The sequence below is a fragment of the Hakea prostrata genome, chromosome 3 (assembly GCF_041222555.1).
Source record: "Hakea prostrata isolate BN-2017 chromosome 3, UWA_Hpros_2, whole genome shotgun sequence".
NCBI classification, from domain to species: Eukaryota; Viridiplantae; Streptophyta; class Magnoliopsida; order Proteales; family Proteaceae; genus Hakea; species Hakea prostrata.
Window position 1 is genome coordinate 19957772 of NC_142602.1, and position 14841 is coordinate 19972612.

At 36.9% G+C, this 14841-nt stretch overlaps 1 protein-coding gene across 1 annotated transcript; it reads right to left on the minus strand.

Annotated features, from left to right (window-relative positions):
• Positions 1-622: 622 nt before the first annotated feature.
• Positions 623-11249, minus strand: SMU2 (RED family protein). Its single transcript, XM_089149677.1, has 11 exons — positions 10939-11249; positions 10704-10844; positions 10521-10573; positions 10201-10315; positions 8050-8098; positions 7839-7928; positions 4538-4606; positions 4334-4457; positions 2079-2434; positions 1544-1927; positions 623-1269 (listed from the first exon to the last, which is right to left on the minus strand). The coding sequence occupies exons 1-11, from the start codon at positions 10986-10988 to the stop codon at positions 988-990; spliced, it is 1713 nt and encodes a 570-aa protein (XP_089005803.1). The 5' UTR covers positions 10989-11249; the 3' UTR covers positions 623-987.
• Positions 11250-14841: the final 3592 nt, after the last annotated feature.

Below are 14841 nucleotides of genomic sequence, written 5' to 3' on the forward strand. Positions count from 1 at the left end.
AACTCTATTTTCTAGCACCCAATTTACAGCTAGAGTGTTCCACCTGTACCAGCTCAAGTTCATCAAAAACCACCATGACATGTTGAGGACATAATGACTAAAATTATAAAAGACCCATGTAATTTAACTACTTGGCTCCAAAAAACAAGGGCAGTCAACCAATTGCAATATTGAATATAAAAATTCAATACTTATGCGTAGTTAATCCTTCCTCATCTTTGTTATGAGTATTCAACTCTCTTTGTTAATTTTTTGGAAAGAAAGAAAAACTTTTAAAGTTATTATCCCTAGGTCTCAACTAGGATATTGAATTTGAAAATAATTTTCCCATTATTTAGTTAGAAATCAATTTAGAAACCGTAGAAGGCAAAGCTTTATCTTTCTTTTAACTGGAATGCATATCATTCTCCCTTTATCTTTCCTTTAACTGTGATGCATATCATTCTCCCTATAAAATTATCACTTCTTTTATTGAGTTTGTCTTTATTTTATTGCATATCGAGATATCTCATAAAATAATTTTAGAGATCTCACTCTCTTAATCCTTCATATATATATATATATATATATTTTTCGCTCAAACTATTAAATTTTCTATAGTAAATGAATAAAAAACTACCCAAAATTATTGTAAATATGCTAGCTCCTAGGGGCGTGGCCCATGGCCTCCCTCAATTTTTTAAGATCTCACATGGTTCTCTCTTTTTTCTTCTGTGTGAAATGTGTTATTTACGCCCCTCTCAGAGATCACCCATGCATTAGGAACCGAATATTACTATGCATACAAGTACACTGGGTAACCCCCTGCCCCATTCGTAAGCGTACCATTCCATGTGACTTGCATCAGAAATAGAAAGGAAACAATATAACAAAATGTGAATTTCTTCACAAATATACAGTGGATCAATTTTCATGACCAACCATGCTCTCAAAAAGAACAGTAGCATATCTTTTACAGAACCAAATCACTCAGATTTATACTCGAATTTATATCCGTAGCTTCTTTCCAGGTTGCTTATCATCATCGTCGTACCCCCCACCATCATCATTGATCTCACCCTTCTCCATTTTCTTCCTTGCAAGGATCTTGTTAATTTTGTGCAGTTCATTGGTGAGCTTCTGGTCCTTGTTTTGTTTTCTTGTCTTGCGACCATCTTGCATCTTCACACCAAACTGGAATGCAGCCTTTGGCATTGCTTCCTTTTGTTCATTGTATGTCGCCCATTCTTCCTCTGTCTCGAAGTCCCACCGATGAAGACGACCCTTTGCCTGTTTTGAGAACTCCAGCAGCATTAATTACATCAAAAGTTATAAGAATAACAACAAAAATGCATCAACATTAACCACAAGCAATGGGTAACATTAATGATTCCTATGTTGGTGAGGATTTTCACCAATAGCAAGCACAACGTTGGACAATATTACAGTTTAACCAAAGAATAGTCTCCCGAAGCTCACACAGCTCAAATATCTGAACAAAGTCGTTTTGTGGGAGCATAAATGATGGTTCAATGAATAAAATTATCAAGAGAAAAAGTCTTACCCGGCCACCCATATCCATTTTCGACAAGTCGTCTTCATCATCACTGTCCACTACTTCACGATTATACTCTTGATACCCAGGATAACATTCAGAATAACTCTCAGAAATGAAATTGGGATCCTTTTCACGAGCATCCCTTTCTCTAAGTTGCAGAAGCCTTTGGTCATCACGCTTGAAAACTGACCCTAGGCCCCGGTCTTTCTCTTCTTGAGTCATGAAGCGAGGGTCATGCGGCACATCTACGCCTGCCTGCACATCATAGGCTGGCATATTCTCCTGGAGATACTGTTCAGGATATGCCAGTTGTTCAGCATACTGGTAGTCTTGCCACTCCCCTTGGAAGCCACCTGCCACTACTTGTGCCTGTATTGTATCATAACCATTCTGCAGAAGATGAAAAATTCAATCAAGAAAAAATGCAGCCATGGTGGATAACACTGGGTTCTGTAAATTTCAGCTTTCAAATTATGTGAGCAGCTTAGATTCAAGTAATCCCCAGTATGCAGTCACAAAACCAATTGCATGACAAACTTACCGTTTGATTCCAATCCTGCAGAGTTTCAGGTGGTGGCGCTGGGCCATAAGCAGGTTCACTGAAATATGGTTGCCTGTCCCTATTTCGAGGAGACTCATCCATATCTTCTGAGATTGGACTTTGGCTCATGTCTTTACTGGGGATAGAATAGTCAATACCATCCCCTACAAAAATGTCCTCATGTTCATCTCTAGCAACAGTTGGGATTTGTGTTTCTCTTGAATCAACATTATTCTTGCGAGGTGGAGGCTGTGGTAGTACAGTTTCTCTTTCAGTCTTCTTTTTAGACACACCACCATCAGGCTGTGATGGCTTCTCATCTTCATCGTATTCATTGCCAACAGTAGAAATCTTCCCTGCAATTACAATACCACTCAATATGATTCAGCAACCTTTGCCTAGCTGGATTGAGATGATCCACTTTGGAAACCCAGACCAAGGGTGGGCCAACAAGTTGTCAGGGAAGGGCTGGAACTAGTAATAATATTAGTATCAGGCTATTTGAAGTATTATAGCCACTTGGGTATATAACATAGGAATATCCAATTATTTGTTTCATTATCTCAGAAGTAGCTTAGTAACGTGGTTCCGTATTTCAGCTAGTTTTTATTTTAAAGAAGTTTCTATTGTTGAGGCAAAGCTTTGGCCTATTTAATTTTTCAACCGTACACCTTAACATTGAATTTGCAGTAAAGAAAGTCCAACATTGGGGGTGTGAATGTGATTTTCCCTTCCCCTTCTTCCTGTTCTCCCAATTCTTTCTTATGGAAGCTTACCATAGCAGGCCCTTCTCAGGTCTGCACCACAATATTTTTACCTTTCTATTGGTTTTTTTTTCCTTTTTTTTTTTTTTTTTTTTTTTTGGGGGGGGGTGGTTGGGGGTAGGAAGTGGGGTAGGAAGGGGGGGCTTGAGCTTAGAAAATAAGAAGTTAAACAAAGAATGCCAATGATATGCAAGAAACGCCATTAGAAGGAAACTACAGCCAACACTATAGTGCTAATATTGGATACGCCAATATCTCTCTGGTGGTGTGTCCATGGATGATCAGAAGAAGGGGACTAAAGGAATAATCAGGCCGCAACAGTGCTAGGCACAGTTTAAGGGGTTAGAAAGCAGACAAGGATTAGTTCTGACCAACACCAACCTGATACTGATCTGGATGACACCTTGAGATTTGAAAGCTCATTTGCCCCAATCACGTCGCCCATGCTGTTTCACCCCCCTCTAATTTACAATTACCCATGTTTGAATTTATAGATTTGAATCTCAAAATTGAAATCTCCGCATGTAACCAAACAGGCCCTAGGTATTAGAAGTGACGGATTAGTTCTCACCCATTGCTGGCGGAATAAGACATGGTCAAACAAATTTTTGCCCATGTGGGGAATAAGACATGGTCAAACAAATTTTTACCCTGTGCAACGGGTGGCTGCCGCCTTCCTCCACTGTGAGAAACAGATTTAGGATTCTAAGTCCAGATTGAGGCACCTTGAAGGTTCAAGTCCAATGGCTGGGAATCTTTGGTATTTAAAGTCTAAGGCTTATCTTGGTGTTAAAAGTCCAAGGCATCTGTGATTATCAATTCAATCGTCATCTCCATCCCCTTTTCTTCTCCCCCTTTCTCTTTTAAATTTTGATTTTAAGTTTTGAAGGTCACCCTTTAATCTGCACTTCATGTACCCAAAGTGCTGTACAATTAGAAAACCTAACTCCCTCCATTAAAATAGGAGGACAGCTTTCCTTTAATTGAACCCAAACTGAATTGGAGTTTCAATTGGAGTTTCACAGCCATCCATCCATCCATCCAAAAGCCCCATTAAACCCAAACAATTTTAGAACCTGCAACCGTTGATTACTCAGTGTTTAATCATCAGAATTCCATCTCTTTTCAAGGAATCCATCACCACAGTAAAACCCCACCCATTATAATCACAGGCTGTAACTCCCCCTCTAGCCTATTTGGCTTTAGGTGCCTAATTTGTCTCTAACTAATCCTAAATATCTGGAAACCTAATCCAAATTTAGAATTGGCTGAAATTCATACCACCCATTCCTACAGTACTACATATCATTCTCATAAAGATCCATCCCCATCTAATCCGTGAAACCTTTAAACAGCCCCTGCTCCATGATAACCTGAAATCCCTATATTTTTTGTTCTGATTTTATTAAGTTCCAGGCGACAAAGGCCCTTGTAACCCTTCAATCCAAGGCCACATCAAAGACAATACACATCCAAGAAAATAATTCATACCTTTCACATCCCTCTCCTTTTTCTTTTTCTTTAGAACTTTCCCAGATGATCCGAGGCGGAGATATGACATAATTTTAGCAATTCGGTCCAGCACAGAACCATCAACGCTGACAGTGACCATTTCCTGCAAGAAGTCCAAAATATTAACTTATTTATCGTCACCTAATGAGACAAATTGTATTTCAATAGCATTACGAATATCACCTCTGGAACTGGGCAGTCTGCTTTGCTTCTATGTAGAGTAGTTGGAATATCATGAGAAAAACTGTCTTCCTAGGATGCACAAAAGTTAAAGATTTAAGGTGTCAGAAAAACTGTTTCTAATAAAAAATCAAATGCATCTCAACAATACCAAAAATGAAAATTCATGAACATTTGAATTTAACTAGGAAAAGTAGCGTTGCTTTCAGCAAATATGATAAATACTCCCACATCTACAACCCCAACACCCTCTCCCAAAACACCCCAAAGAAAAAAGGAAATCAGTCACCCACCAAACAAGATGGGGTGAGGCTTACACACACTTCAACGTTACCATGCAAGGTTCTAAGTATTGGTGGTAATCATATCAGTATCATTAAGCATTGAAAACAGAAAAAAAGAAAGCAGGGGGGGGGGGGGGGGAAGGAGAGAAGGAACTTGCCATACTGACCAGTATTGGCCAATATGATTTGTACAACTTCAATAAGTTAACTTATCCATTTAACCTACCCATATAAGGAAAATCACTATTTGTTACCCTTCAAATCCAGTTGGATACAAAATCTGGATATCCCAATATCCTATCATATATTATCCAATTCATTTAACTTTTCCATAAAAACATTTTTTATGAATTGTGGGTTGATTCATAATTATTAAATTATAAATCAAGAAACTCATGTCTTTATTGAATTATGACCAACATTAAAGAACCATTATTGCAATTCTGTATTGTCTTGTCCCAACACCTCCCCTTGATTCATGTTTTTCTGTGATTACCTCAAACTGCCTCATTACATCATTACAGCCTGTATTTGTTATTCAAACACTCTTGAATCCCAAAGGACTCCTTTTGCTTATGATCATCATCTTTTCTTTTCTTTCTATTTTCTTTTTGTTGCTCCCTTTCCTTCAGCAATGGCCACAATAGATGTGGCGTTCCAATGCTTCATTGGTGGCCTCGCATGCGTCAATGACAAAGCCTTTAAATGAACTTCATAGATTTGTGTTTTTGAGTGATTTGAGGGAGATGACCAAGCCCTCAAGCAGACTTTTCAGATCAGGCTTCAAGTGAGTGATCTTGAGGGAGACCTCGCAGTCCTTAAGATTGGTTGCTGATTGTGCAGCCACTGGTCTTCACTGATCTGCGAGGTAGATTTCAGTGATGGCACCGATCTGGCTATAGTCGATCTGGTAGAGAATATGATACAGACCATTTCTCTATTTCACTGTCCACAACCTCACGGGTATCTGAACTTTGACCTGAAGATCTGATTTGGCAATGGTCGCTGGTTGTTGATCAGACAGCCATTCAAGTGGAGGTCGCTCTTCTCAGTATCAAAACCTGGGGGAAAGAGAGCTTTAGATTTCATCAAGGATTTTATTTTAATTCCTTTAAATGGATACAATTCCAAATTGGATGCAACGAATTGAGTGTTATTAGATTGAGAGTTTCCCTTCCCATTCTCTCTACTTCCCCCTTCTTCCTCTTCTATTCTCCTAATTCTCCTTCCTTGAAACCCATCATTGCAGTCCTATTATGGGCCTGCATCAAAGAGATTTCTCTGTCTCGTGGAGAAGTGAAATCTATATAGAGTGGGAAAAGGTAAGTGCTTTCTGTGATATAGAGTTGGTGGCTGATGATATTCCGCTGGGTAACTGATTTGAGTGCTCTCTCTGGTGCAGTCAAGGAGGAACAGCAGAAATCCAGAAGGTGCATCCTTCCTCTCTGCAACTCGCATGTTGCAACCAAAATACACAAAATATCCATTGCTCATCAACTAAGAATTCAGAATTTATTTTACATCTCCAGCAGATTTCAAACCAAAGTTGGATAGCAGTTCACAACATAGTCATAGCAAATCAATCCATTTACATCCATAAATGTAACTTAGTCCTTTATATTCCCTAACGTACATAGATTTATTAATCTTAGTATGTGAAACCTAGTTTATTCCTTAGCAAAGTCTACCAAAGTATGTCAGTTTATAAATATATAACATAATACCTCATAGTATACATGAAGAGAGAACATCCAATGCACACATCTCCTGCTACTGCAGGGTTTATGAGGGAAAATATACATAGCCATACCTCCCTGTTTTACAGAAGAGGGTGTTTCCAAGTTTTGAACCCACAAACAATGGGCCGCAAAAGCCAATTGTATTTAATGTAGTTAACATGTAGCGTAATCTTATTTCATTTAGTATACTTAATGTAGCGTAGCTAATATACAATCACCTAGTTGTATGCTGCGTACATTTGCCCATTCCAGACCTTATCTTAGAGCAAGCCTAGAGAATTCGGTAGCTCCTTTTTTATGCATACTTAGTTACTTGGGGATTATAAACTAACATACCATTGAATTAATCAAATTCTCGCTTCATTAAATTAACTATGATCTCATGACATGGTTAACAAATTACATTGGATTCATATAAATTATGAGTAATTAGCCCATTTAGATTTCATAACACAAATAATCTTTAGGCCTATTTAATCAAGTAAATTAGATTTAAGTTCTTTTTTTCTTTTTTTTTTTAAAGCATTCACTTTGACATAGTTAATCTAGTGTAGCCCATTCATCAAGTAATTTAGCCATCAGCAATTAAAAGGTTTTCACCAGCTAGTTTAAATAGGATTCCATAATGTACTTAAACAATCATTTAGCATTAAGTTTAACTAATAATAATTTGCCCAAGGAGGGCTCCATAATACATCAATCAAACCATTAGGGATTTAAGCTTTAATTAGTTAGTCCAACTACCATAATCTACTACAACCTGGTTTTGAATAACACAGATACTTGGCTCAGAGTTAATACATTTTACTTCATATCATAGCTCGTTACCTAGTTTATAATTTTACGTAGTGAACTAGGTTAGGATCAGTTAGGACTAATAAGCAGCAATAGTTTTGATAAAAGGAGACTGCCTTCTGCCTGACAGACTGAGTGCTTCCATGTTTGTCTGTATAAAAGTGTGGATCTAGGTTTCAAGTTTTGGTTAGTCTCAAAGCAACATCAATTTGATGTGCAACAGAAGTCAAGAACTGCAAGAATATCATACAACATCAGTATAATGCATGTCAATGAAGTTAAACAGGATAAAATACGCAAGGAGGCAACTAGTGTAATCAACATTAAGGAAAACATAAACGAAAATATAAGTTACTAAAAATTCTCCACTTAGACAGGAAAGTCCCAACAATCAACCTATCAAAACCACTCAAAAAAATCTACCCCACCAACCGAAAAGTAAAAATTCAAATATAAATATAACAATAAAAGAATTTCAATCCCTACCATGTTGAAAATAAACGCCATTCTACCAGGAAGAAACATCTCATTTGCCTTGATAACAGTCTGGGGCTTTACAATCCACTGATACACCGACTGCAACAAGAAAACATGACTCACAAGTAACATACTGAGTTACCAGAAACAAAAATTCGTCTTTCAAGCTGTGAATAGAATTATAAATAAGAGCTTTGCACATTCTAAAGAAGATAAGCACCTTTGCAGTTGCTGTGCGAAATGACACTGGTTGGTCATCCTTCGGCACTCTGTTAATGAACAACTGAGTGTAAGCATCAAATTGGAGAAGGAGAAAATGAGTTTGGGCAAATATAATTAAATAAAAATGTAATAACAACAAAGGAAGGAGAGGAAAGAAAGGAACATTATGTCAAAGGACATTAGAACTTGATAATTACTCCAACCTGTTTAAGATGACTCCCCAACCCCAAAGAAATAAAAAGGCCCAATAGTTCCCCCCCCCCCTCCCTTTTTTTCCCCAATTTGGATATCAGTAACACCTGCAAATAAAGTTACTTGTTTCATTTTTTGGTAAAAAAACGTCTCTCCATCAAAATGACTCATTGAATTCGAAGTCACAAGATTCCATCCAACTACAAAAGTGGAATTCGGCCTGCTAAAACAGAGAGAATCTTGCTCGGTACTTGGGTGGAGAGTCAGCAATAATATTGATCACACTAGAAATTGACTGGAAATTACATTTCACAACTAAGTAGCTATGTGAGAAATGTCCTCAAATCACCAGCTGAACAAATAATTGAAATATGTGTCTTCACACCCATAATTAAAAAGAACTCATTAAATTATGTCTCGATGATAACTCTATCACAACGCTCTGAAAATGCTTTTAACATCCCACTTTGCATCACCATTGCTTCTCCTAACAAAATGTAGGAAAACATAAAGTTTCAGATATTGCTGCAATGAACTCTACATCTTTGATTAGGCTATTAATGTCCTCTTTCCGGTCTTCCTTCATGATGCATCGATGTTCAAGACTTCAACTTGAAGAAGTTTACTGGAGATAATTTTCAAACCTCATGAAACCCCAGGGCTTGGTTGATAATATTAGACGAGTCACTTTTAATTCCTCACGCTTCAGCCTCCAAGTATTCAATGTGCTTTCACAAACCAGCACACCCCCCCGGTAGGTCATTCAACACTTAAAAGATAATTTTCCGTCCCTTGTACTTCCTTTCTTAAAAAACAAAAAGAAAATCTAAAAAAAAAAAAAACCTTTAATCGTCCATGCCTCCACCTCTTGTATCTTCCTGTAAGCAATATTGCAGGGATGGCCACTCTCTCAAGTTGTGAGTGAGAGAGAGAAATAACCATTTGAACACCACTGGGCACCAACCATGCATATGGTGGCTATACACTTCTTCCTGGTGAATACTTAAACTTCATGTCCATCTAATTTGATATGGCTTAGTTTATACAGTGAACTTACAACCCAACTAAAAACTTCCATTTCAAGGTTTTGATCTGGTGTCTACCAAAACTGCCTCTTGCATTTAAACATTAAAAATCTCAATGACGTTCCCAGCTCATTACTTTAGTTCTTCTCAGTACTGCAATAGCTCCCCAAGCTGCAGCATTTAGGCAATCCAAGGCATCGAAGAGGCTTATATGCAAGATGACACAACTGACCAACAATGCAACCAGGCGCCCAACCAAGCCACCTAGATGCTGGTGGCATCTCGACAACCACATGCAGGATACTCGGCATTTGTTACTGGTAGGATGTAGTCTGAGATGCTGAGGCTGGAGATTCTAAGTGATAAGAACAAATGGCTTTCTTTGCCTTCATTGAGACCAGATTCTATGAGCCTCTCGATTCAGCTTATACCACAATGATTCCCAAATTTGTTCTTCTACCACTAGTTTTCCATTCATCAGATGGATTTTCCACTGATTCAATAAAACGCAGGAAGACACCCAGGAAAAAGAGTAATAAGAACACCAGGTAATAGTTGAACCTCCACTTCCTTCACTCTCTACCGAACAATGTGACCTACATGAATGCACATACCCCCAGAAAACGCACCAAGTTTTTTCTTTCTTCAACGAGCAATCAAGATGAAGATTAGATACTTTTTAGTTGGTAATCCCATTATCAAATTAAACTCTACATGAAAAAATAAGTCACCAAACTATCCCTAGAGAACGATTGGGGATCAGTGTAGTCAAGCTCTACCAAGCAACTAAAATGGTTATATTAAATTTTCGGCATGACTCCATGCATGTCAACACATTCTAACACATACTAACAAGTCAAGGGCCAGTAGAATTCAGGAGATACAATTCACATCATCTCAAACAGTAGCACCCTTGGACATTATTTATTTACCTAGGCTTTCCATCAATCTCTTCACCAACATCTGGCTTCTTGTCGATCTCACTCCTTACTTTGTGAAGTAATGCATAGTCCAATCCTTTCACCAAATGCGTGTGTTCAACATCACCTGAAGAACATTCACACAGTAACAAGATGATTTTAATCCAGCACAAGGAAAAGAATAAAAGTTCTACTCTCAAGGGTTAGAGAATGATGTATACAATCGTGGATTTCAACAGTCATAGTCGTAAAAAACAGTTCAATTAAAACATCCTTAATCTAATTAATGTATAGCCAGTAACCTAACACTATGAGGACTTTAACTTACGAACCTCCAAGATACTTGCTGTTCTCAATAGATATCTTCTGAGCATCAGCTGCTGACCTAAAAAAAAGTACCATGGCGTTTAAGTGGATTAGACATTCACGAGGTTTTCGAGCAAAAGGAAGAAAACTGAAGGATGAGCTCCAAATGCCCATAGAATGGGAAACATTTCAGTAAATACTGCACTCACCGTATATCAACAGCCCCAGGAGGAGCCACGGCATGAAACGCCCCGAATTCTGTCGCCTCATAGTCAGGATTTTGATCTTCTCTGCGCTCCTTGGCTCGATCTCGATATTTTGGAACTTCTGGTTCTTCTTGTTTCTCTTCTCTAAAACCAGTCGAAGAAATCAGACGTTAGTAAGACAAATCAATAACGGTTTTTCTTTTATTTTTTTCTGGATAAAGTGAAAGAATAAGTTTACTGCTTGCGACGAATCATCTTCTCTTTGTAATTTTTCTTCGAGGACGACATATTTGTGTGAAAATTGTTGCAGATAGTTCCAATCAAATCGTCGATACAAGAGGATCTCCGGATGCTCAAGAACAGACTTTGTTCAGATAGTAATCTTTTGAGCCTTCTCAGGTACGAGGTTCACCGACGGGTCAGGGTAAGGAACAGAGGAACCGAAGGAAGGCAAATATCGGCTTTGGTTTTCCTGCTTAGGTTGATTGAACGGTCTAGGGATATGGTCGGTGTTATTTTTATTTTTGTTAATAAAAGTTGTTACTGTTATAAACTTCTAAGTCATAATGCCATGCTTGAAACCAAATTATTAAGGTATCCGAGAGCAGTTTACCAAAAAAAAAAAAAAAAAAGTATCCGAGAGCATGGCCCCTGCGCCGGCAGCCCAATGTGAAAAAGAATCTGGTTAGTCCGGATGACTTGCTCCTATGCTTTTTAATTACATGATAGGTGTGGGCATGGGAACCACTAATAGTTTACTTTTGAATTTATTTTTGGAAAGGTGGTGTGTAAAACGGTCCTAAAAATCTTACCATTAGATTTGATAAGATTATGTTAATCATAAACTGTTTAAATTTTATTCAATAAATTAATGGTATAATTTATTTACGTAGTTGTTTAGTTATGTTTATGCATATTTTTTTCAATATTTATAGGTAAAGCCCACCACCATTATTGTTGTATTATTTTTAATATAATAAAAAATGTTTCATTTTATTGGATCTGTAAGTGCAGAAAACTTTCCTTTAGTTATTTTAGGAAAGTGTATTATTATATAGTCCCACATTGGAAACCGAGGTGTCGGAATCCAGGTTAATTAATAGGTACCACCTATTAACTCTAACTTATAATAATGAGACACGCCAGTGTGTGTGCATTGTATGAGTGAGGACGGTATACCAATACGGCGTGACGTGGGCGTTGTGGCGCACGCACTTAGCACGCTGCATCGCTCGAGCGAGATCGGATCTAAACCGTGTGTTGTGATCAACGGTAGATCTAGGGCGATGGAAGTAGATCCATAAATATTGTTTTGATGGTTCAATATGGACCGTTAGATCGTGCGGCCGAACGATCCGACGGCTCATATCTCGAACGTCGCATTCGTATCCCTACGGAGAGAGGTGCACCCATATGAACAGAGTCATGAACTGTTCAATAGAGGCACCTCAATGCCTATATATACGTCTAGCTTCACAACAGCAGGATAAGAGAGAAAATCCCGAAGTCTTCTCTGTTCTTACGTCTAGCTTCACAACAGCAGGATAAGAGAGAAAATCCCGAAGTCTTCTCTGTTCTTAAGTTTTGCGAGTGCTCAGCAAAACTTAAGAGATTCAACTCGAAGTTGGGCTTCTTTGTATCCTGGGAGACGGTTCGCAATACCTATAGCACCTTGGTGTGAGGGCGAATTACGTCTTAAGGAAAGCGACGTTGTAACGCGCCTAGAAGTTCCAGCTCAAATACTGTGATCATTTTACATTTTGTCAACAATTATATGTGGTTCAAAAGTGTTACAGAAGAACATTGTTCTCTTCTGCAAGGAAGTGATTCACACTGGAATTCAGTTAGGGAAGCCGATGCAATATGGATCCTCTACCCACTTCGAGGAAGGGACTATGATCCTTTTACACATTTTCACCATATATTTAAAAAATAATAATAATAATTTCTGTTTATTTATAATTTACTTTATCAATTCTCATTAATGAACTATTTTTTATATGCTCGTGTCTCACGGCAAGATAATCTCTCACATTGTGTAGACTCCTAACTCCTAATGAACCCTATAGTTTTTACATTGATAATGGTGGAAACCAATGGTATTTATCGTGGTTATAGTTAGATGATTTAATATTATTTTCATTTGTCTTTAATGAATTTTTTTTTTTAAAGGAGCTTTTTTTATATAAGGTATAGGGATATTACATATGCCGCTGGTAGGGGTTGAACCCACGACCTCTCCACTGAGAAGTCAAGTTCCTAACCATCCTATTACCCCTCCATTGGCAAATTCTTATTTCATTGTCATGTAGAAAACAATATTGAATTTATCATTATAATTCTCACGGTTCGTTAGATGTTTAAGGGCCTGTTTGCTTACATGAGTAGGGGTGTAAACGGATCGGATTTGGATTGGATAGTGGTACATCCATATCCATATCCGCATCCTATTATATTTGGACGGATTCGGATAATATCCTATCGATTTTTGAAAGGATTCTGTCGGATTTGGATGATAATCGGATAGTTATTTTCTTAAGTAGATTTTTCTAAATGGGCATGAATATAGATTGAATATAAGTTTTCGACTACCTGTTTACATATTTACCTTTTTATTTGTGAGGGCTAAGTTTGAATTTTAAGAATTTAACAACTTTGGTAACTATTTTAATAGAAAATCTAAAATAGTCACATATCATATGTAAAATTTATAAAAATAAGAATAATAAATCTAAATAAGTAACTTAATCGGATAATTTTATCGGACGGATAATAATTGGTAAGAAAGGGGTATACAATATCCGCGTCTTATTAATAATTAGACGGATTCGGATACCCCTAAACGGATGCGAATGCAAATTCAAAAGCGAAATTTGGTTATCCATTTACACCCCTATTGTAACATGAGTATGGAGATTTCAAATATCTAGAGATTTCAAATCTATGGAATTTATAAAATTAGATGTTTGGTTGTGGAATGAAATATGTGGATTCATCATAAAAAAACTATTTGATCAACGTGATTTTTGTGAATGTGCAAATGTATAGCTTTTTTTTAAATATATGAATTTCACCCCTTACCATAAATCTAAAGATTCACATTTTTAGTGTAAAAAATGAATCTCTAGATTTCATGAATCTAGAGATTTTTACAACCAAACGAATATAATTCTCAAATTCATGAATCCAGAGATTTGAAATCTCTGGATTCATATAACCAAACAGGCCCTAAAATATCAATAAGCTAAAACTTTTTTTTTCTTTCTTCATTTTAGGACGGGTTTCACATAATATAATGCAGAGCTTCCCCTGACCAATTCAAAATCTAACTTCCTATTTACAAATATTAACTCTTTTACCAGTTGAGTTATCCCCGAGATTATCTGTAGATTATCATCTTATCAGCAACGAAGGAAAAAAACATGACACGTGCTGAGCGATTTAAAATTCATATTATTAATATTGATATTCATGATAATTAGTTGGATTTACGACTGGCGTTTGGACTATTATAAAAGAAGTGGTTGACGAGGCTTTTCCATGTTTACACGCATCATTATAAAATTCCCAAGCGTTCTGGAATACCTCAGATATGAAGTAGTAGAAGACAACATTTGATTATTTCTCAAACGAAACCAATCATTGAGAAAAATCACCAACCCTAAGGCATATTGGTATATTCGCATATTCAATATTTTGTTTTTATTGAAAAAAAAAACTTTAATCCCTTAAAATTCGTCGTTTGAATGTGATTGTGATAAGAATGATAAGATTATTATATAAGACTCCAATATAGATGAAATTTATTAAATAGGTGAGAATCATGCTAATGAAATGAAATAAGCATTTCTCATGCCACAAAATAGGATTACAAGGAAATATGTGAGGGCCAATGAGAACATACATGAAAGCATCAATATATTTGTTATCTTTTAATAGGGGTAATGCAGTAGTTCTATATTTTCATATATTCTCGAATCCAAATGCGTGGTTACATAACATTCTTTTTACTAAACAAAACATATAAAAACAAAAATTATAAAGCAAATTGCACCCCTATTTCATAATGGAGGCCTTAAAGCACTAACACCGCTACTTTATGTTTGAAAAGCATCAACATCCCAAAATTAAATTTTCATTT